At 35.0% G+C, this 23954-nt stretch overlaps 1 protein-coding gene across 1 annotated transcript in view; it reads left to right on the forward strand.

The window, feature by feature from the left end:
* Positions 1-23954, forward strand: part of Kcnh7 (potassium voltage-gated channel subfamily H member 7) — a 468230-nt gene that overhangs the window by 324703 nt on the left and 119573 nt on the right. The window contains exon 6 of the mRNA XM_090342730.1: positions 1193-1407. Coding sequence (XP_090198856.1) covers positions 1193-1407 — 215 coding nt within the window. The remainder of the gene's footprint in view (positions 1-1192; positions 1408-23954) is intronic.

The raw sequence follows: 23954 nt of genomic DNA on the forward strand, positions 1-23954 counted from the left end.
CACACACACACACACACACACACACACACACACACACGCACACACACGCACATGAATATTTTGTTTTTCTTATTCAAATGGGTTTAACACTTTTTGAGCTTCTATAGAGGATTTTACATGGGTACTGAAAGCATATGAAGGAACCTAATGTTTGGACATTTCACAGTGACACAGAGAGGGGTGTGAACTGGAGTAGGGTACACAATACTTTCATAAATTTAATGACCAATACGACATTGTCTATAGGTAAGTATTTTTTATTAAGCTTCACATCATAAAACAACATTAATGAAAAATATTGAATGTAGAATTTGACTAATTAATGACTGTAGAGTTTGTTAGGTTTGTTTACTAAAACAAGTTCTAGTTATTCTTTTCTGTCTCAAGGCAGATCTAAGTCCTAGCATTTCTTTCTTACTCCTGCTCCTCCTCTCCCTCCTCCTCTCCCTCCTCCTCCTCCTCCTCCTCTTCCTCCTCCTCCTCCTCCTCCTCCTCCTCCTCCTCCTCTTCTTCTTCTTCTTCTTCTTCTTCTTCTTCTTCTTCTTCTTCTTCTTCTTCTTCTTCTTCCTCTTCTTCTTCTTCTTCCTCTTCTTCTTCTTCTTCCTTTTCCTCTTCTTCCTCCTCTTCATCTTCCTCCTCCCCCCCTCCTCCTCCTCCTCCTCTTCTTCTTCCTCTCTTCTTCCTCTCCTTCTTCTCCTTCTTCTTCTCCTTCTTCTTCTTCTTCCTCTCCTTCTTCTCCTTCTTCTTCTCCTTCTTCTTCTTCTTCCTCTTCTTCTTCCTCTTCTTCTTCCTCTCCTTCTCCTTCCTCTTCTCCTTCCTCTTCTCCTTCCTCTTCTTCTCCTTCTCCTTCTCCTCCTTCTCCTCCTTCTCCTTCTCCTCCTCCTCCTCCTCCTCCTCCTCCTCCTCCTCCTCCTCCTCCTCCTCCTCCTCCTCCTCTTCTTCTTCTTCTTCTTCTTCTTCTTCTTCTTCTTCTTCTTCTTCTTCTTCTTCTTCTTTTCTTCTTCTTCTTCTTCTTCCTCACATGTTTCTCTGTGTGGCAAAACATGACCCAAACTTCTGTGTTCATGTATTGGCAGGCAACATGTAGTCACATCTGGGCCACATTACTCATGAATCATCATCAGGGAATTAAGAACATCTCTTTTTTATATTTCTTCCAATGTTACTTTTACAAATATTTTTCAATTTTTAGGGCCTTTTAATCATATCAAGTCAAGCCTCCTGGGATCTACGTCGGATTCAAACCTCAACAAATACAGCACCATTAACAAGATTCCACAGCTCACTCTGAATTTTTCAGATGTCAAAACTGAGAAAAAGAATACATCCCCTCCTTCTTCAGATAAAACTATCATTGCACCCAAGGTGAAAGATCGAACACACAATGTGACAGAGAAAGTTACCCAGGTAGGAATAATTTTACTGTAATTTTCAACGGCTTTGAAAGTATGAAATAGTCTTATTATCATTAGCAGCAAAATGATTGCCAATGGCATTGAGATGTTTGTATTTATTTTAAGATGCTGAATGACTCCCTGATACAACAGATAAACAGAGCTACACAACTGTGGTTTTTAGTCTATTATTAGACTAAGTGGAATAGAGCTAAGCTGGTATTTTATGCTGCTGCTATAGAGCGGGCAAGCCTGTGATCCATCATGGCTGGACATTCATTGTTTTACTGACAACTCTTCTTTTATTAAAAATGGTATTTTAATGTAATGAATGTCTATTGAAGTTTTAGAGAACTAATTGGAATTTACTCGTAGCAGTGGCCTCCTTTTTGTGCCTACTCTGCTAAAAGAGTCAGATAATAGTCAGTTGGCTTGGGGGAAAGAGTTGTCAGAGATGATGAAAAGTCAGAGCAAAACAATGGCTTTTTACAACAAAAATACTTTATTGTATTCAAATAATATTGCATTGAGATACAGAGGTATTTTGTAGAAAAGGTTTTGCTTCAGAGAATAAAGATGATTTGTACTTATTACAACAAAATACTAAGCTAAGCAATACCTACCTTTTGCTTACAATGCATGTACATGGCTAGGAATTCATAACTTTAAAAATTATCAAGTAAACCATTCTTGTACAAACAACTTGCTTAGTATATTTGTTTAGCAATTCATTGCATTAACTACTCACAATACCAGGTATACCTGACCCAAATCTCTATGATAAGCACAGATTTTATTTAGTAAAGTTTTACTGCAACTGTAATCACTACAAATAGCACTACTGCTGTTTGTAGAGAACTCATCATATATGTGAACTGAAATAGCTATGAAGAAGCTATAAATCTGTTATATATAGGATCAAGCAAGTTATAGTTATTTTAGAAGAGAAATTACGCCTATCATTTGAGAGAGCACCCCTAGTGCACCTTTTAATATTCATGTGGTAATGAAAAACACTACCTTGGGCATTTCACTTTTCTTAACTTACATTGGTAAATTGGTTTAGCTGTGTTGTGTGGATAGTCTATTACATATATCGTAGTAATATTATTTTTATAGCTTTGAATTTTACTTGTAATTTTTTTCTCTTTAAAAATATTTTTGTTATGATAGAGGGATGTACAGAGGGGTTAGAGATATATAATTCAGGTAATGACCCCATTTCTTTTTGAACAACGTTACCTCCTCCCTTGCCCTTTCCCAGTTTTTCCCTTCAGTATTAGCCCATATGTTGTATAGTTCATTTACACATAGTGTCTAGTGAATATCATTGCTGTATTTGTTACCCCCTTATCTCACTTTTGCTGTGCCACCATTACCTCCCCAAATACAGACTAAACAAACAAACAAAGGAAAAGACAATAAAAAAGCAACAAGAACAAAAACATTTCTATTATTGGAGCTCACTTCTAAGGTATTATTTTATAAGATCAGGTACACATAGCTATTGAGCCTTTGTGATATCATGTGAATATCTCTTTTGATTTCACTCCGTGAATGCCTAGAAACCAGTATAATTGATCTTGTATGTCTCAGCATATACTTTCTAACATCCAATGGATTTACTTGCAGATTTATAGGCACATTCCAGTTACAACAAATGAGGAAAATCATACAACCTATGTTACATAATTTTTTGAATCTGTCCATTTCCTTATAAATGGTGTAGCATCATTCTTCCTGATGGAAGCAAATCATTCCATTGTGTACATGTACCACATTGTCTTGATCCATTCATTCACTGAGGGGTATCTGGGTTGACTCCAGATCTTGGCTGTGGATAAACAATGCTTCAGTGAACATGGTTATCCTGGCAGCTTTATTGTGGCATTGTTAGTGTTATGTTGCATAAATGCCTAGATGTGGAATAGCTGGGTCGTAGGCTAGCTCTATAGTTAGGGTTTTGAGAAACTGCCATACAAGTTTACATTCCCACCAACAGTATAAGAGTTTCTTTTGATAACATCTCTGCCATCATTTGTTATTTTTAGTTTTCTTGATAATTGCTATTCTAAATGGGATGAAGTATATTCTTGGTGTTGTCTTGATTTGCATTTCTTTTATGGCCAGATTTCTTGAACATTTTTTTCCATGGCTCTATTGGACATTCCTTACTTCTTCTTCTGGAAGTCTTTAAATCTTTCATCCACTTGTTAATAGGATAGTGGGTTCTTTGAAGATTTATTTTGGGGAGATACATTTTTGGAGCTCTAAGTATATTTTAGATATGAGGCCCTTCTCTGATGCATAGCTGGTAAAAAATCATCTTTCCCATTCTGTTATCTTTCTATTTGTCTTGTCTTTACCATACAAAAACTTGTTTGATGCCGTACCATTTATCCAGTCTTTCTTTCATTTGTTGTTATTTGGGATCTTTGGATGTTCCAACCTTAGTGTTTCCTTTACCCTTTCCTGTGATATCTAGCCCTACACTGAGGTCTTTAATCCATTTGAAATTTATCCCATGGAGCATAGTATATAAGATCTCTCTTTAGTTTCTACATGCACATAGCAATTTTGCCAGCACCATTTTTGACAAGGCTGTCATTCCTCCAATCTGTGTTTTTGGCTCCATCATTAAATAATAGGTAGCTTTATGTATGTGAATTCATTTCTTGGTCATCTATTCTGTTCCATCTTTCCTCGCATCTATTCTTTGCAATTATGAAGTTTTTTAATTTATATAGCTTCTTAGTAAAGTTTGAAGTTTGGAACTGAATATACCTCCAACACTCTTCTTTCTGCTAAGCATTATCTTATGCTTTGGGGGATCTTTTATTATTACATAGAAATTTTGTATTGTCTCCTCTGTTTCTTTTTAAAAAAAACTTGTTGGGATTTTGATGGACTTTGCATTGAATTTGCAAATTTCTCTGAGCACTATAAAGATTTTTACAATATATATTCTTCCCATTCAAGAGCAAAGATTTTTTTTCCATTTCCTTAAATCTGCTTCAATTTCTTTTTTTTTCCAGATTTTTAGTTTTCACAATAAAGGTACTCCACATCTTTGGTTAATTCCTATGGGCTTTATTTATTTATTTATTTATTTAGGTGCTTGATTTTCTCATTGGTGACATATAGAAATGCTAACAGTTTTTGTTGGTTGATTTTATACACTGCCATTTTCCAAAATTTTGAGTTAGTTCTGGTAACTTCAGATAGAAATCTATAGCGTTCTTTAAACACAGGATCATGTCATCTGCACAAAGAAAGAGTCTTATTTCTTATTTCCCTATTTGAATTGGTTTTGTATTTTTATCTTGCCATGTTGCTCTTGTTAGGAATTGCAGGACCATGTAGAAGAGGAGTGGAGAGAGTGGACATCCTTGTCTCATTCCTTATTTTAGAGGAAATGGTTTTTAACTTTTCTCCATTAAGTAGAAAGCATCCTGTGTATTTGTTATATACAGTCTTTTTTATATTGAGAAATGTTCCATGGATTCCTAGCTTTTCCAGAGCTCTTACCATAAGAGAGTGTTGACTCTTGTCATTCATTTTCTGCAAATATTGAGAAGATACTGTGGTTCTTGTATTTGCTTTTGATGTTGAATTTTATTTATTGACTGTGTGTATTGAACCAACATTGCATCCTTGCAGTGAATCCTGCTTGATCATAGTGTTTGAGTTTTTGATTATTTGTTGAATTTCAGTAGGCTATTATTTTACTGAGAAGTTTTGCTTCAGTGTTCAAAGATAAGGGCTTATAGTTATCTTTCTTTTCTTTTAGGATGACAGTTCTCTGGTGTTGAAAATGTGTTTGTTTCCTTTTCATTTCATTTAAGAATTTGAGAATTATTGGCATGAGTTCTCCTTTAAAAGTCTCTATTAGGTCCTGAACTTTTCTCGGATGGGAGGTCTTTTGCTATTTGTATCATTCTCTTTATGTCTTTTAAAAAATTATAGTGTACAGAAGGGATACAGTCACATGAGTCAGGTAATAAGTATATTTCCATTTAAACAGGTGTGACCCCCCATCCCTCATTTTGTTCAAGTTTTTCCCTCCCAACTCCCCTTCCTCCAAAGTTGGACAGTTCCTTTCCAGCATAGTGACTGACTAATGGATTTCACTGCTGAATTGGTTCACCCATTTTCCTGACATTTCTGTGCTTTTCCTTTCCTCCCCAAACCAGACAAAGTGTACACATTTCAAAAACATTAACAGAGGAACGAAGAAAGGAAAAAGAACTGAAAACAGTATAATAAAACAATTTTTTCTGTCGTTTTTTGGAGTTGATTTCAATAGCATCATTTTATATGACTTAATGCACATGGCTTTTGAGTCACTGCAAGCCTCTCCTGAAATTATCCATAGAGATCTCTATGCCAGAAATCCTACTTGTGGGGATCTATCCGAATGACCACAAACCAGGGTACACTAAAGCCATCAGCATGACTATGTTCATTGCAGCGTTGTGTACCAAAGTTAAGATAAGGAGTCAACCAGATGCCCCTGCATGGATGAACAGATTGAGAAAATGTGGCATATATACACAATGCAATTCTATGCTTCTGTCAGAAAAAAAATCACTCATCTCTTTTGCCGTCCCTTGGTTATCTCATATTGTTACAATATATCACTTTGTTATCTGATATATCTGATGTATTTGTATTTGGTTATTTGAAATTGGATAGGGAAGTGGGGAAAACAAGATGCGGGGTAGGCGTGGGGGGGAGGGAAATGGGGACAAAGACATTTGAAAGGGTATCAATGTATGTGAATTAATGAACCTTCTATCGGGCAAATATCATGTAACCCTTCCATTAATTACAATAAAAATATCTGAAAAAAAATGGAAAGACTTGAAAAATTATATTAAGTAAACTAGGCCCAAAGGAACAGTCTCAAATGCTTCCCTCATTTATAATAACTAGAATGTACCCATAAATCCATTGGATAGTAAAACCCAATGGATATTAAAAGACAAATAATTACACCAGGATACGATTAATAAGCAGCAGGTTTATGTTCATTTCAAACTCATTACATGTTATGAGTCTATTTAGTTGGTTTAAATCTTGGTTCAATTTGGATAAATCAATGTTCTCTGAGAAGACTTCCATTTCTCCCAGACTCCATATGTTGTCATAAAGGTTTGCAAAGTAGTCCCTTATTACATACTCAATCATGTCCCATTTTCAACACTAGCTTTATTTGATTGTGTTCTCTTGTTTTAGTTATATTCACTAAAGTTCTATCAATTTGTTAATTTTTTCCTAAAACCAACTCTGTTTTGTTAGTTCTTTCTAGGTTTGTTTTGTCTCTAACTCATTTATTTCTGAATTAATTTTGATTATCTGTTTCCATCTAGTGGTTTGGGGTTTGGCTTGTGCCTGTTTTTCAAGGAGTTTGAGGTGTTTCATTAAAGTGCTGATCTGAGATTTCTTGAATTTATTGATGTAGGCACTCATAGCTATAAATTTTCCTGACTACTGCCTTTGCTATGTCTGAGAAAAGCTGGTATTTGGTATGCTCATTTATAATAATTTTCATAAACATTTGAATTTCCCTACTAATCTCTTCAGTGACTGCTGACAACCCAGCAATATGTTGTTCACTCTCCATGAGAACTTCCTGTGATAGCTTTTGCAGTTGAATGCTAATTTTATTCCACTTTTTTGGTCTGAAAGAATGTAAGCAAAATTTTCAAATTTTTTGAATTTGCACAATATTTTGCTTTGGGACCTAAACTATGATCTATTTTAGAGCTATTCGTAGGTTACTGAGAAAAAATGTATATTCTCGTGCTGCTGGACAAAATATTTTGTAGATGTCTATTAAATCTAGATGGTCAATGCAATTAATTTGGTCTGAGCTTTCTTTGCTCAGCTGTTGACTGCATAATCTATTCAGAGGTGACAATGACAGTCTACTATCACAGTACCTACATAGTCTTGAGAGCTTTGAGTTTTATTTGAAATTATTTTTCTTCTTAAGCTGTCTTATTTTTTTTATCTATCATTTATTTATTTTTTCAGGCCCTGGGTTATGAACTCAAGGCCTGGTCACTCGCTGAGATTTTCTTTTTGCTAACGACTAACATTCTAACATTTGAGTCACAACTCCATTTCTTGTTTTTAAAAAATGAGATGGAGATAAGAGTCACCCTCAGACCTCAGCCTCCTGAGTAGCTGGCATTCAGACATGAGTCATGGGCACCTACTACTTTTTAAACTTTTATAGAGTATATATTCAGTATGTTGATATTCTGAAATCAATGGGTTTGAGAAAATACAGAAAAAGGTTAGAGCTACTAGTGTTAGAGCTCTGCAAATAGCACAAGCTAAGTTAAGTTCAAAGGCAGCATAGTTTACAAAAAGGATTTTCGGGAACTCTTGGGAATGGTATTTTTTAGGCCTCTTGGAAACAGATGACTGCCACTCACCTCAGCCACATTTCTTTTTCATTAGTTAACTAATCTTTGAATCCTCTCTGTTATAAACAAACAACATGCTCTAACACTCATCCCTATTTAGCCATTTACATTCATCCCTATTTACAAGTCCATTCTGTAGGATTGGATCAGAAATTGATAAAAAAGTGACTCATTACTTGCAAGATTTCTGATTTTAGTGTACAAAAACCAGATATAAAACAAGCCATGATAAACTGTATGTTAGTAAAGACTATGAGAATACAGTGTGAGTGGAACTATTCCATAAAGATAAGCATTTAAAAGAAGATGAGACAAGGTTGATTACACAGGTAAGTTAGATGTGGAACCTGGAATGGATATTGATATTTAAGAGTATAAATATAAGAAGTGTGTTTTCCATCTACATCATTTATTCTGTCATTTTTCTAGTGACACTTAGATAAGTTTAAAGGCCCACAAAGCTAATTTCTCTTAGTTGAGATGATGTTTAAATGTCTAATTTGTTATTTGTACTCATAGATAAACTGAATTTCTACATAGTAGGGGCTATATTATTATTCAAAAATTCATCCCTTTAATCAATTATGAATTTATTAATTCATTCAGTAAGCATTTATGTACTATGCTTATCTTAGACAAAGAAGATTAAATAGTGCAATAGAGTCAAAATATTATAAAATCAGCAAATGTATTCATCAGACTCCTAGGAAAATAAACCTTTCCAGTATTGTGGTATTTGGTAATACAACATTTTATGATTAATTTTGAAGCTTGAGACTACCCAGGATTAGGAATCAACATCTGAATCAGGGCACAAGTGCACCATAAGATTTCTAATCACTAAGAATCAGTGAGTTATTCATAATACATACAGAGCAGATTTTGTTTGCCAGTCCTGGGCTTGAGCTCATGGCCTGAGCACAGTGCTTGTACTTTCTCAAGGCTAGAGCTCTACCACCTGAGCCTCAGAATCGCTTCCAGCTTTTTTCTATGTACATGGATCTTCGTGCATGTTAGGCAAGTACTCTACCACTAGACCAAACTCCCGGCCCCAGAGCAGATTTTTAAATAGTAGAAATGAAGGATTAAAGCAATTACAAGGATGAAAATGAAATAAGAGTAAATCAATAGTGAAAGTCCTCCAGATAGACAACTGCCTTCCAAATACTTCCCTTAGCTAGGATTGCAGTTCTTGCTGTTGTTTTGTTTCATAGACTTGTATTATCCATTTATAAGATAAAAGTCTGGTATATATCAGTCTTTTATGCCCTATTTCAGCTGACTTTCTCTATTCATTTGTAGGATATTTAAAATAATGTTCAGAAAATATATGTGTTTGTGTGTTTCTATACCTACAATCTAGCAGGTACTGGGATATATTTTAGGGAGGTGAGACATTGGTCCTTTCTGTCAATTCAGTGTGTGCGTGTGCGTGTGTGTGTGTGTGTGTGTGTGTGTGTGTGTGTGTGTGTGTGTGTGTGCTATGGGAAGAGACAGACAGAGACAGAGAGAAATAATTGGTAGAAAAGATGCCAGAGAACAAACAGAAGCTTTAGACATCCCATACCTTGGAATATTTGTAAGATGTCATAATTGCTGAAGCTGTTGCTACATCAAACATTTTACTAGTTTTAAGATAAAATTTATTACTCTGTTCTCATGATCAGTAAGATTTGTGTTAATCGTTTTTGTAAATAGGCCTATGAATATCAGCAGCTTAAGATGTCATTGTAAATCCTAAAGCCATATTATTTTGTGTGTGAGTCAATGTTATAGTGTACATAAGAAACAGAACCCAACTTAATATACCTCAACTAAAAATTGAAGAAGGAAGAATATTGTTCACATAGCTGAAAAATAATGGGGCAGATCTGCTTTAGGGGTGACTGTATTCATTGTGTAACTGAGAACTCCCTAACCTCCTCTGGACAATAGTTTTTTCTTACTGACTTCATTCTTCAACTGATGGAAACAAGTTTTCCAGATCCTCCTGTCTTGAACAATTGTAACAGCTAGTTATATGATGAGAGAGCTCTTCCCATTGTCCTTAAAATATCCATAGATAAAGGATTCTGATTGTCTAACTTGAATCCTGTGCTTATCCACGCAGAAGAACTGCAAGTCCTTTCCTTACAGTTGACTCCGAAAAAGAAAATAGAGAATGATTCTTAGGAAGAAATAGTATAATACCAGAATACCAGAATATACTCTGTGTTGGTCAAAAATGAGCAAACAGTACTAGACTTAGGAGGAATGGTTGGGAAGCTTAAAAGAATGCCACAGAAATATTATTAGACAATAATATGTATGATAGGGTCTAAGTAAATTGGAATATTTTAGTCTGAAAACAGAAATTAAAAAGATGTGGTATTAGTCTATAAGTATACTTTTCCTCAATCTTTTTGTGTACTTTTTCTCGATCAAGAATACTTTGAGAAAGTGAGTTTTAGTTATGGAAAGCAATTTCTGAATGATTAAAATACCATATGGGGCTGAGAGTGTGCCCGCTAGTGGTAAAGTGGTCTGCCTATCATGCATAAAGCCCTGGGTTTGATTCCTCAGTACTGCCTACACAGAAGCTGGAAGTAGTGCTGTGGCTCAAGTGGTAGAGCAGTAGTCATGAAGAAGATCTAGGACAGTGCCCAGGCCCTGAGGTCAAGCCCCAGGACTGGTAAATGAATATAATATTTCCATCTATATACATCTTTAAGTCAAAATATGCTTGCACAGTATTTATGATTCATATTAAGCGTATTATTGCCATTAAAATAGAATTATTTTAAATTTAATACAGCTGACATTAACCATTTACTATATTTCATATTGTGCTAACTGGTTAATCTTCATGATATCTGGAACTTTTAAAATCATTCACATTTCATAGGGAAAGAACTAAATTTAAAGCTTGTGCAGAATGTATAGGAAAAAGTGGCACTCATCTTCAAACCAGGGGCACCTGAGGCAAGGATATGTCTAACCACATTTCCCTTTATGATGCTCTTTTGTTCTCCTACTTGTCTGTTAAATCTGTTTAGGAGTAGGCATGGCTTTTGGACGTGCAGTAACATGTTTAGATAAGTATCATAATTAGAAAACTTAGTGTGAAGCAAGGTAAGAAGTGAAGATAATACTAAGGAATACAACGTGGTAAATTTTCTCCTTGTCCTTCAAAATCCTTGGTCAAAGAGCATAGCTTCCAGCATTATCTCTTATTAAAGTTCACATTTATGTGCTTCATACTAACTTTAGATGAGGATAGAAGGATTTGGGTTTTGGAAAGCCACTCAGTCACAAGTAATGTAAGAGAGAGCCCTACTATTGACATAAAAAGGAGCTCAAAGATAATAACATTTAACTTTGAATGTTATCTTTTGTAGTTTGTTAACTATCTCAGCATTGTGACTCAAGGACTGCCAAACAAGTTTTCATGACTTTTTTTTAGGAATTGACATGGACTCATAATGGGAAGGTCTTACTTAAGGAGTATTGATTTCATTTTACTAAATCTTACATCTTTAACAGTAATGTTCATCTCAAGATTAATAGGACAAATTCTTAACATTTTTGGTAGAATCCCTCAAATCAGGTAAATACAATCCTAAGTTTTTTCAGTGAAAAGATTTTTAAAAAATATTTTACATGGCGCCTGGGGGCTCACACCTGTAATCCTAGCTACTCAGGAGACTCAGATCCAAGGATTGTGATTCAAAGCCAGGCCAGGAACTAAAGATTGTGAGAGTCGTGTCTCCAATTAACCACTAGAAAACTGGAAGGGGGGGCTGTGGCTCAAGGGGTAGGACAGTAGTTTTGAGATGAAGAGTTCAGGGACAGTGCCCAGGCCCAGAGTCCAAGCCCCACGACAAAAAAAAAAAATCCAGACACACACAAATGTTGTCAAACATGGATTTTCTATGTCAGAAACAAGTTTTAGTAATGTCAGGAATTAAAAAAAAACACTAAATTGGGCCCGGGAGTTTGGCCTAGTGGTAGAGTGCTTGCCTAGCATGCACGAAGACCCAGGTTCGATTCCTCAGTACTGCATATATAACCACATATATAACAAAAAGCCAGAAGTGGTGCTGTGGCTCAAGTGGTAGAGCCCTATCCTTGAGAAAATCCAGGGACAGTGCTCAGGCCCTGAGCATGGGTAAAACAAAACAAAACAAAACAAAACCACTAAGTCAAAAGTCTTATTTTTCAATTACATTATTTTTTTTATAAAGATTCCTTGACTCATCATTCTTTTTTCCCCACTCCTAGGGCTTGAACTCAAGGCCTAGGCACTATCCTTGGAAATTCTCAAGGCTAACACTCTACCACTTGAGTCACACTTCTGGCTTTTTCTGTGTATGTGATTCTGATGAATTGAACTCATTCATACTAGGCAAGCACTCTACAACTCAGTCATGCTCCTGGCCCCCTGACTCTTCATTTTTGTAAAAACTTACTGAACTTCTGTCATAAGTATGCATTCTTCATTTTCATTTCATATCTAAATGATAATGTAAATCCCCTGCCATCTTCAGTAGAACTGTAGAGACTCCCTTGAGCTGTCAGAAATAGTGATAATCTCTAAATTCCAAATTGTACTTGAAATGCAATGCAGGAAAAATGGAATGGCTTCTGAACCCTAGCAGTTTCTATGATATTTTTGCATTAATTATCTTGTAGTTATTTATGAAATGACACCAAACTTGACTCAGCAAAAACAGAAATCTTCATCTGATATTTTCCCCACACTGTAGGTATGTAAACTAGGTCTATACATGCTTCAAGTAGGTGTAAAAATGCATTCTTCTGTTGAAGTAGGGATTCAATATTTGTGAGTACTTACTTAATGCAGTGTTAGGCAGCATGTTAATACACTTAAACCATGGTCTTTGTCTGCAAAGACCATTGATTAAATACAAATCTTCAAAAGCCTGGACTATGTTTCTTGTTTTTCTGGTAAGATAAATTCTGTAATCTATACAATGATGAGAAAAATATCATATTTAGCAACTAACATTTCAGAGGTAATTTATTATTATAATAATATTTTATGCTACACACATATTAAATATAAGAAATAGTAGTTTGTAAAGAGAAATGTGCATTTCTTTTAGAAAGCCATAAAATAATTTTCTATTTTATGCATTTAAATACTTATAAATTGCTTACTGACATTCTAAACTAAATTTTCATTTCAAATTAAAATACCTTAGCTCAAAAAATGTAAAGCTTTTCACATTGTTGATGTTGAAAGTATTTTTTATGAAATCCTGGGAGCTTCAAGGGGAAAGTTTAAGAACAATTTCTTTATAGAAAGAACATCTTTTTGATTTTATATGTCATCACATGTTCTAAAAAGGAAAGAAAAAATATCACCTCCTTTAAAACTTGTGTCAGCCAAGGAAATTGGGTTAAAAATAGGTAGTTGAAGTAAAGAAATAAAATATGAGTGGTCAGAAGAGACAGGTAAAAATAATTTAGCTTGGAGTACATAGCAATAACTGGGTTGCTACGGTAACTGAGACACAGAAAATTGTGGATATCTGTTGCCAAGATGGTTCAGTTCTCTCTCAACTACCCCTCTAGTTACCATGATCTGTGAAATAAAAGTCAAACTTAAGGACACAAAGGAAGCACAAAAAGAGTTCTTTTGCTCTTTTGTCCTCCTGGCCTAAGCACTGTGAGTCAGTTGTCTAATTAGAACATAAGCACTTGCAGTAAGTTTTTCATGCTGCAGTGGATGAAATCCACCAGAGAGCATATGATATTTTTCATACACTCATACAACCAAAGACTGGTTGACTTAGAAAGGGAATCCAGACATAGAATTACATTTTAAAAGAAATCTGATATAAAATATTAAAAGTCTCACTGGGTATCCTGTAGTAATGCACTCCCTCCTCTAGCTGTACTTCACATTTTGAAGACCTCATTTATAAAGAGGTAATACGATAATATACCCTCTTACACTCAATTGTTGCTAAAGAGATCATTAAAATATCAACAGTTAGGGCTGGGAACGTGGATTAGACGTAAAGTGCTTGCCTAGCATATATGAGGCCCTGGGTTCAATTACTCAGTACCACATAAACACAAAAAGCTACGAGTAGTGCTGTGGCTCATGTGATAGAGTGCTACCCTTGAGCAAAAGAATCTCAGGGACAGTGCCCAGACCCTGAGTAAATTTAGGCTTCTATTCTGTGTGCCAAACATAGATTTTAGTTAAGAGGAGCTGAAGACAACCCATGTATATTGCCTTTTCTGTCTTAAATATTCTGGCTAAAAGCACATCTGTGTTTTGAAGCAGATTCAATTGGAATCACTTAAGGTAAAAGGGAAAATGTTGGGGAATGGGTTATAGTTTCTAAATCTCTATTGTATTTCAGTGGGTAGCGCTAAGCTTGGGCCTGTTCTAGTGATAGAGGTTAGGGACATAAAAATGGACACTTTACTGGCTAGACAGAAGATGACAACTCTCTTGCTATTTTCCAACTCTTTCTTTTCCAGTGTAGCAGGGAAAATTACAGAACATCCTGCACAGGTCTAATTCTTGGTGATGGTTGAATGTTTTTATTTTTAAAGTGAAGTGTCAAGCTGTCGATTTCCCATGCCATGTCAAAACCAAGGTATTAATTCACAGGTCAGGGAATTAAACCTCACTGGTACTGAGTGAGCTGAGGAACACTCTAGTTTCCTTCCTAGTTGACTGGCAGCCAAATCAGTCATTCTCAGAGCAGTAACTGTCATTTGTAAAATATTCCCATAGCTAAATATATTATTCATCAGTTTGTACTGGAAAATAGTGATTTCAGACCTTGAAATTTTCCTACCTGCAAGCATTCAAATTACTTACAAAACTATTCATTACATGTATTATTACTTGTGTGCTCTCTCTCCCTCTCTCCCTTCTTCCTCTTTCTATTTCTTATACTACATGCACACACCAACATCACCACCACTATATCCTACACAAACTGACTTCATATTTCTTGAAGTAACATTTTTTCTTTCTGATTTCCTTTCCTAAATATGAATGATGAACATTGTGAATTCTTTCATTCTAGTAATAAATGGCACATGCATAAAAATCCAGTAGCAAGTTAGCTGAAAAAACATGCATCTCCCAAAGAACATATTTCACTATTTTCTATCTTACATACAAATACTGGAAGCCATTGAGATGAAGTCTAAATACGTTATTTTATAAAGGAATGATTAATTTTTAATATTTAGTCATCTATAATCAGTAGGAACAAAAGTCTGATAGCCCATTATAATATTTTAAATGCATTTCTACCAGAGATTATTTTTGCCAGTCCTGGGCTTGAGCTCAGGGCTTGAGCACTGTCCTTGGACTTTCTCAAGGCTAGAGCTCTACCACTTCAGCTGCAGCACCTCTTCTAGCTTTTTTTCTATGTATGTGGTACCAAGGAATTGAACCCGGGTCTTCGTGCATGCTAGGCAAGCACTTTAACCACTAGGCCAAACTCCCGGCCCCTCTACTAGAGATTTTGAAAGTTACTCTAGAATCATTAAGGAAGAGAGCAATTGTGATGGATACCAGTGGGTTACTTCTATAATCTAACTACTCAGTAGATTGAGATCTGAAGGAATTCAGAGCAAGCCACCCTGAGGCAGAAAAGTCTTGGAGATCCCACCTCCAAAATAGCAAGTAAAAATCCAAAGTGGAGGTATGGCTCAAGTGGTAGCATACCAGCAAACCAATTGAGCAAGCTGAAGGCCCTGAGTTAAACCTAGGTGCTGACAAAAAAAAATAAATAAATAAACAAACAAACATATTTGATGAAATTTTCCTTTCTTTAAAGGAAAGTTTTTATTATTATGAACCATCATATCTTTTTCACTTAAGTGCAAGGAGAAGAAGAGAGACAGGGAGAAAGATATAGGCTCTTGAATGTCTATTTTTTCCATGAAATAGTTTTCTCTGGCATATGTTACTGTCTAGGGGAAAATTACAGCACATGGTTTGGATAAACTATAGTTTTCCTTACTATTTGTTTCTTTGCCATGTTGTTCTGTAGCAATTTTAGAGAAAATTCTTTAAAAATGAAAGTTTTGTGGGATTTTTTAAACTTTATTTTTTTTAAATTTTATTACCATGGTGATATGTAGAGGGGTTACAATTATATTCACAGGATATGAAACTATTTTAATATATCTATCTAAGCACTTTTAAAACTTGGGCTCCTGAGAGTAGGTATGATAACAAGAAGTACAGGGAGCCAAATGTTAGAGAATTGGGAACTTCACACTAATCCTGTGATAGAGGATATGTGACTGTCTTAAATGAAATTTCATGCATTGGCTTTCTGATAAGGGTTTGCGTGACTGCTATATATGTATGTGTCAAGTAAACTTATGTATTTAGGTATAGTACTCTGAAAAATATTTGCTCTAATTATGTTATTTATTCAGTGCTTTCCCTTATCACAAATTCTACAACTTTAGCATTGATTGTACTCAAAAAGTATTGCTTATCACAGTGACTTTTCAATTAAGTAAATATTGATATGTCTACAATCATTAACTGTACAACCAAGAATTAAACTTCATTTCTGAGCTGGGAGTCCAGTGCTCTTTTTATTTGACATTTCACTCTATACTGGGCTTCATAATTTCCTTTTACCCAAGCTTGCTGAGTCCCAGAAATATACCAAGCTCCTAATTCAACTCTTTCTGCACCAAAATTTCTTCTCTGTAAGATAAATGCCTTAAGTATAGAGTTGCTAAATGAATGTGTTTCATAACCAATGAAACCAAGTACTATAAGAGAATTTTACTAGATGAACACTACTACTCAACTAAAAGGTAGTTCAGAAAATGAAGTGCTAGGAAAGCAAGGATTTTTTTTTAAAGACAGTCAACATTTCATAGGTATTACTCATTTGTTCTGAGAATATTCTCAAAAAATGTGATGGTTCCTTTGTGCCAGCAGATTCAAAAGTATAAGTTATAATAATTATCAAAAAGAAGCACAATATTCAAGTTTGTAAAAATGACAAAACTGAAAATAGTGAATATCTGTTTATAGGAAGTTGGTTATATAATTTATAAAATCCCTTAATATTATAAAAAAATATGGCATGCCACAGTGAAGAATCATTCCTTTGTTCTATTTGAAAGGGTCCTAAAGCATCATTCAAATTTTATACTCTCTGGTGGGAAGAGTAGCCTGAAATATGATCTAACTAGGATGCCTCTTTGTCAGCAGTATCTTTCTTTTTTTTCCTGTGGGTCATGGGGCTTGAATTCTGGGCGTAGGTGCTGTCTCAGAGTTCTTCAGCTCAAAGCAACTGCCCTACCCCTTAAGCTGCAGCAACACTTCCAGATTTCTAATTATTAAATGGAGATAAGAGTCTCATGGATTTTAGTGCACAGGCTGGCTTTGAGCCGTCCTCCTGAGTAGCTAGAATTATAGGCAAGAGCCAATACTCCCTTCCACCAACAGTATCTTAGAGATTACAAAGTACAAATGTTTAAGTAACTAATTTAAATAATTTAGAAAACAATTCTTATGCATTAAAATTAATATACACATCTGTTTCCCACTAACATAAAATATTAAATTAACTATGTGAACATTTATGAAATAAAAAATTGAAATCTGAGAATATAGTAAGATGAGAAATATCATTTGCTATTTATGCTGCATTCAACTTTGATTTTCTTTCTTCTAAAAAGTTAGATATTTGTTAATAGGAACTCTTCCCAAATCTCAGCTGCTAAGAATAAATCCAAAATACAATTACCAGTACATAACAGTAATTTTGATGTAACAGGATTTTTCATTTGCAGCAGGTGAAATACAGGGGCCGGGAGTTTGGCCTAGTGGTAGAGTGCTTGCTAGCATGCACGAGGGCTTGAGTTCAATTCCTCCGTACCACATATATAGCAAAAAGCTGGAATTGGTGCTGAGGCTCAAGTGGTAGAGCTCTATCTTTGAGAAAGTCGAAGGACAGTGTTCAGGCCCTGAGCTCACGCTCAGGACTGGGAAAAATAAAATGAAATACAATTATAGGCACTTGGCAACTGACATTCAATGTATGTTCAAGAAACATTAATAAGAAACATTACATTTTATAGTGAAACATTTTTATGATGTACTTCAGTGGAAGATAGAAAAATCCTGGTTGGCCTGTAAAGGTCAGGTAAACCTACTTCTTTTTTTTTTAAATTTTTTTTATTGTAATTAGTAAAAGGGTTACATGATATTTGCCAGATAGAAGGTTCATTAATTCGCATACATTGATACCCTTTCACATGTCTTGGTACCCATTTCCCTCCCCCCCCACACCCTCTTCCCGTCTTAGTTTTCCCCCCTTCACTATCAAATTTCAAATATCCAAATACAAATAAATTCAATATATCAGATAACAAAGTGAGATACTATACCAATATGAGATAACCAAGGGATAGCAAAGGAGATGAGAGACAACATAGTACATTAAGGACAACTACTTCTGCCAACATTTTTAATTTCCCAAAGTTCTGAAAGTGTATCATTCTCTTGTCTTCTCCTTAGCTTAATGCTTTACCCAAGTGATCTGCAGTATATCTTGACTCTGGTTCAACCAGTAAACTCTGTTGCTGTTTAAAAGTATTGGCATTGTTTGGAACACTTATTTCCAGTGCTAAGAGACATCAATTTAGTTTATTTTCATAGATTAATTCCTCTGTTGAACTATTACCCATGAACCCACTTTAACAAGAGACGGAAAGCCTAGACAGACCCTAAAATTCACCTTAGAGAGCTAGGTTGGCTCCCTGTTATCTTTCCACCATCTACCCTGAATTATACTAAGCAAAGTAAGCCAAACTCAAAGAAACATAGGTTGCATGATTTCCTCATTTTTAGTAATTAGAATGTGCCTATAAATCTATAAGCAATAGATAATAAAAGACAAATAATTACACCAAATATCATTAATAAAACAGCAGTTTAAACAGTCACATAGTGAAAAAAGGAGGATAGTTTAGGAGAAGATCACAAGGGCTCAATAGCTATGATGATATAAAATGATGCCTATTGAAATGAACTCCAAGAAATGAAAGTGAGTGTTTTTGTTTTACTGTTAGTTCTTAAACCTTTTCTCTTTTTTCCCTCCTTTTATTTAGTTTATTCTCTGTTTTCTGCACCCTTTGTCTTGTATATAAGCTTATCTCATTAGAGAAAGGGAAGGGGAAGCAGAGAAATGGTGGAACAAATGATCTAAATGAACCAATTCAACAGTGAAACCCACTATGTTGGAAATGGTCTATACAACTTGGAAGGGAATAAAGTTGGGAAGGAAAAACTGGGAGAGAAGGAGGGGTATGACACTGTTATAAAGAAAATGTGCTCATTAGATCACTCATGTAACTATAACCCCTTTATATATTACCTTCATTAGATAGTGAGTACATCACTTCCTGAACATTGTTGCCCCTTCTCATGGTTTACACTACTTCCTTCCCTCCACCCCCTCCCAAGTGGCAGAGTTCATTTCCAACATTTTGTATTGTGACTATCACTGTTACTCTGGTTTGTCCTTTGACTTTTGTCTCCTCATCTTGTTTTTCCTGTTCCCTTCCCTGATTCAAATTAATAAAGGTATATACAAGGTACCAGGTATCAAAGTCAGATACTGCAAGAACAAAGGATATCCCATAGGGATAGAAAAAAGAATAACCAACTCCCTGTCCTGGAGTTTATCAGCCTCTTTCTATATGGCCACATGCACATAGCTTTTGAACTATTGAGCTTGGAGATACTCCTGATTAGCCCTTTCCAAAGGTATATCTGTTTATGTAGAAATATTTTTCCTTTAGTTCTAGACATCTGACTTTACTATTTACTTCAGTCATACAATCATTTAATTGCTAGTCTATAAAAATTTAAATTCAACAAACTATATCAGTACTTGATTTATACTTAAATTATGAAGGCTAATTACTCTGACTTTAGTACAGCTTTGGGTACTGAACATTTTCTTTCATTGATGAATAAATATGCTTGTGTGCAATCCATAAGTACATCAGTTTTCCATCACACCAATGATTCAAGCTCAGCCTCATATTTTTACAACATAAAATCTTTGGCCTCTATATTAGTATGCTCCCCATCTAGTAAATAAGGGGCATGGTTTTCTTTAAGAGATAATACTGAGTTTGTCTGGTTCAAAAAGTTACTTATTATGTGACTTATGTAACTGCAAGCTCTCAGTACATTACCTCTATAATAACAGCAAAATGTAGTAAAAAAGAGATCATCTTGATTCATATGTTGAGAAATGGCTTATTTGTTGGTAAATAAGGTCTATATTCAATATACTATATGACTTTTTATAAAAATTTCAAGCAGTTTTGAAAAATCCTCATTCCCATCAGTAAGCTCCAATCTGTCATTCAAAAAAAAGAAATTTACAGTAATTGAGTCATTCTCCACTAACCTTTCCTTTATGATGTCTACGAACAGATCTGAAGATTTTAAAGTAAGAATTCCTCACATGTTTTGTTAGTATCAGCTCTGCTTTATTCTCAAAAGTGCCAGGAAAGCCTCAGGAGTCATAATGATTAATGACTTGTTTTAGAGTTTAAACTGCTGTCTAAAATACGATCCCTTCTAGAACATAGAAGAAATTCTGGAGTAGATCAGGAGCATAAATTGCCTTATACTGCAGGTGAGTAGGACATTTGCAATTAAATTAGTGTCAGAAACATCAATGGATCATGATTCAGTGCCATGATATTTGACTAGAAAGTGGAGAAAAGCCATGTTCAATAAGAACTTAAAATCTTCATTCAGATTTTTATAATTTCAAATTTGCATTAATTTAGAAAATGCAAATCATTTTGAAATCTGTTTCATGCATTCTCTGAAGTTGGTTGATGTGATGGGAGGGGGGAAGAATTTATGAAATGAGTGTACCTCAAAAATTATCCCATACTATCAGAGTTAGTAAGATATCTTCAAGGATTACTTTGCAGAGTCACAGGCAGTGTATTGATGACAAATCTTTATCATTGACTTAAAAATGTTTAGCACACAAGTATGTTAAATCAATAACATGCTCTTCACTGAGGTAATTAATACATGGTTCTCTGTAATAATCATTAGTTCACAGATACTTATTAGACAGTCTTTTGGCTCAGATCTATCCTTAGTGGTCTATAGTCCTATAAAAAAAAACAGTAGATGACTAGCGAAAATGTGATACACACCCACACACACACACACAAACACACACACACACACACACACACACACACCTACAATGGTATTTTGTGTTTCCATAAGAAAGAATATAATCACTTCATTCATAAGAAAATGGAAAGAATTGGGGGAAAATTCATATTAGGAGAAGTAAACCAGACCCAAAGAATCATAGCCTTCATGGTTTCCCTCATTTGTAGTAAGTAGTATATGTCTAGGATAGTCCTACCAAGATCACAATAGTTCAAGAGCTATGCATACATGAGCATATAAGATGAAGCTAGGTGAAATGAACTCCAAGATATGGAAACAAGAGGTTTTTCTTTATTATTGTTGTTTTTAATGTACTATATGAAATTATTCTTTTGGTTTTTTTCCCCTTTGGTTTGTTCCCTGTTGTGAGTCTATATGATTTAGGTGCACAGTGTCATGTACATACATTTATCTGAATTTGGGAAGGTAAGGGGAATAACAACATGGTGAGACAAAGGACAAAGGATGAACCTATGTGACACTGATATTCGCAAGACAATATGTTGGAAATTAACTTACAATTTTCAGGGGGAGAAGAGTCAGGGTGGGGAAAAATAGGAGAAAACAATATAAGAGGAACAATGATTGACAAAAATGTACCCATTATCTTGCATATGTAACTGTAACTCCTCTGCACATCACCTTGACAATAAAATAAAAGTAAGTTAAAGAAGGAAATTTTTAAAAGCTGATTAAAGGGAACTGTTAATGGGAAATGGACATAAATTCATACAGGAATCTAGATTAGGAATCAGTAGACCTAGGGGTTCTAGTGAATGAATGGTGGGAACCTCAAGGAAATTATTTTAAATGTAGCTAAAAAATCCTGTCTAGTAAAACTTAACTCTGTGTAGTCTCATCCATATGCCATAATCATTCCAAGCTTACTATATCCTAAAAGTCTTTCATTGAGTATGCTTTCATTAATGTAAATTAAATTCATCAGTGTTGTGCTGTATGCTTATAGCTTTCCTTGATCTTTTACTACACAAATGTAAAAATTTATTTTATATGATTATTTGTGTCATGCTTATCTACCTCCACAAGGAAAAAATATGTGAGACAAAACCCTGTGCCTTCATGGGTTTTTCATGGCATTCCTAGTTTAAGATGTATTTCAAGTGCTAAATAACTATTAAATGATTGGATGAATGAATGAAATGATGAGTGGATGAGTACTTAGGAAAAGCAGACACAAGTAAGAAATGACAAAAAATACTCTAAACCAAATAAATTATTAGCCATTTCCAAATCCATTGTTGAGTAGTAATAACAGCAAAAATAGCTTAAAATAATAGCAATCTAGTGAACAGATTAAAAATAAGAATGCATTAGAACAGCAAGATGATAAGACAAGGACAAACTATAAACCATTATAATAGTGATAATCACAAGACAATATGTTGGAAATGAACTTTACAACTCAGGAAGGCATGGAGGAGGGAAAGTGGAGGAAAAGCATGGAAGGGGTAACAATGCTCAAGAAATAATGTACTCACTGCTTTAGGAATATAACTGTAACTCCTGTGTATATCACCCTGACAATAAAATTTTTATATGCATTAAAATAAATTTTTGTACAATTTATATTTTTCTTCATATATATTATTCAAGGACCTCACTACTGAAAATGAAAAAGAAAGAAAAAAATTAATGAACAAGAGAAAGTTTATTTAAAATTCATCTGTTTCCATCCTGTCTCTAAAGCCACCAGAAAAAAAAATTAAAGTGTTAAATTTCTTTTTATATTGCAATGTATAGGGGCATTAAAGTTACAATTGGCAGATCCTCGGTGCATTACTTCTCACACATTAATTTCCCTTCTCATGTTTTAGTCCCCATTTCCTTCCCCCACCCCCTCCCAATCATCTTGTTTCAAATAAACAAATAAGTATATGCAATACACCAGGTAACAAAGTCAGCTACAGTAACAATACAAGATTAACCAAAGGGCAACAAAAGAGAAGAGAAATAACATATTATATTAAGAACAACAATCACGCAAGATAAAGCTCTTGTTTCCATATCCTGGACATCCTTTCATTAAGCCTCATCCTATATGACCTAATGAACCTAGGTTTTTAGATATTGGAATCCTCTGCTAGGAGAGTCCTAATTGTGTACTAATTATTACAAATGAGGGAAACCATAGAGCCTGTGTTCCTTTGGGTCTGGCTTATTTCCCTTAATATGACTTTTTCCAACTCTTTCCATTTCCTTACAAATGGAAAGATGCCATTCTTTTTGATGGCAGCATAGAATTCCATTGTGTATAAATTCCATATCTTCTTGATGCAATCATCTACTGAGGGGCATCTGGGTTGGTTCCATATCTTTGCTATTGTAAATAGTGCTGCAATGAACATTGTGCTAGTGGATTTAGTATGTCCTTGTTTCTGGATGATTGGATAAATACCAAGGAGTGGAATTGCTGGGTCATAGGGGAGTTCTATGTCTAGTCTTTAAAGGAACTGACATTCTGCTGTCCGTAGTGGTTGAACTAGTTTACACTCCCATCAACAGTAGTAGTGATCCCTCCTGGCCATATCCCTGCCAGCATATGTTGTTATTAGATTTCTTGATTGTAACCATTCTAACTGGAGTGAGCTGGAATATTAAAGTTGTTTTGATATTCATTTCTTTTATGGCCAGAGATGCTGAGGATTTCTTCATGAGTCTATAAGCCATTGTTATCTCTATTCTGCTTCCTGTGGCTGGTAGAACTGGTAAGAGGGCCAAGTGAGTAGTAAGGTGGCTTGTGGAGCCAACAGCAGCCTGTTCTGGGTCATACCTTTGCATCTCAAGCTTCTTCTGCCTTTCTTCACCATGACATGATGAGTTCTGAGCACTTGCAACCCCAGCAGTTCTTGATATCATGCTGGGAGG

The sequence above is a fragment of the Megascapheus bottae genome, chromosome 12 (genome assembly GCF_031878675.1).
Source record: "Megascapheus bottae isolate mThoBot1 chromosome 12, mThoBot2.hap1, whole genome shotgun sequence".
NCBI classification, from domain to species: Eukaryota; Metazoa; Chordata; class Mammalia; order Rodentia; family Geomyidae; genus Megascapheus; species Megascapheus bottae.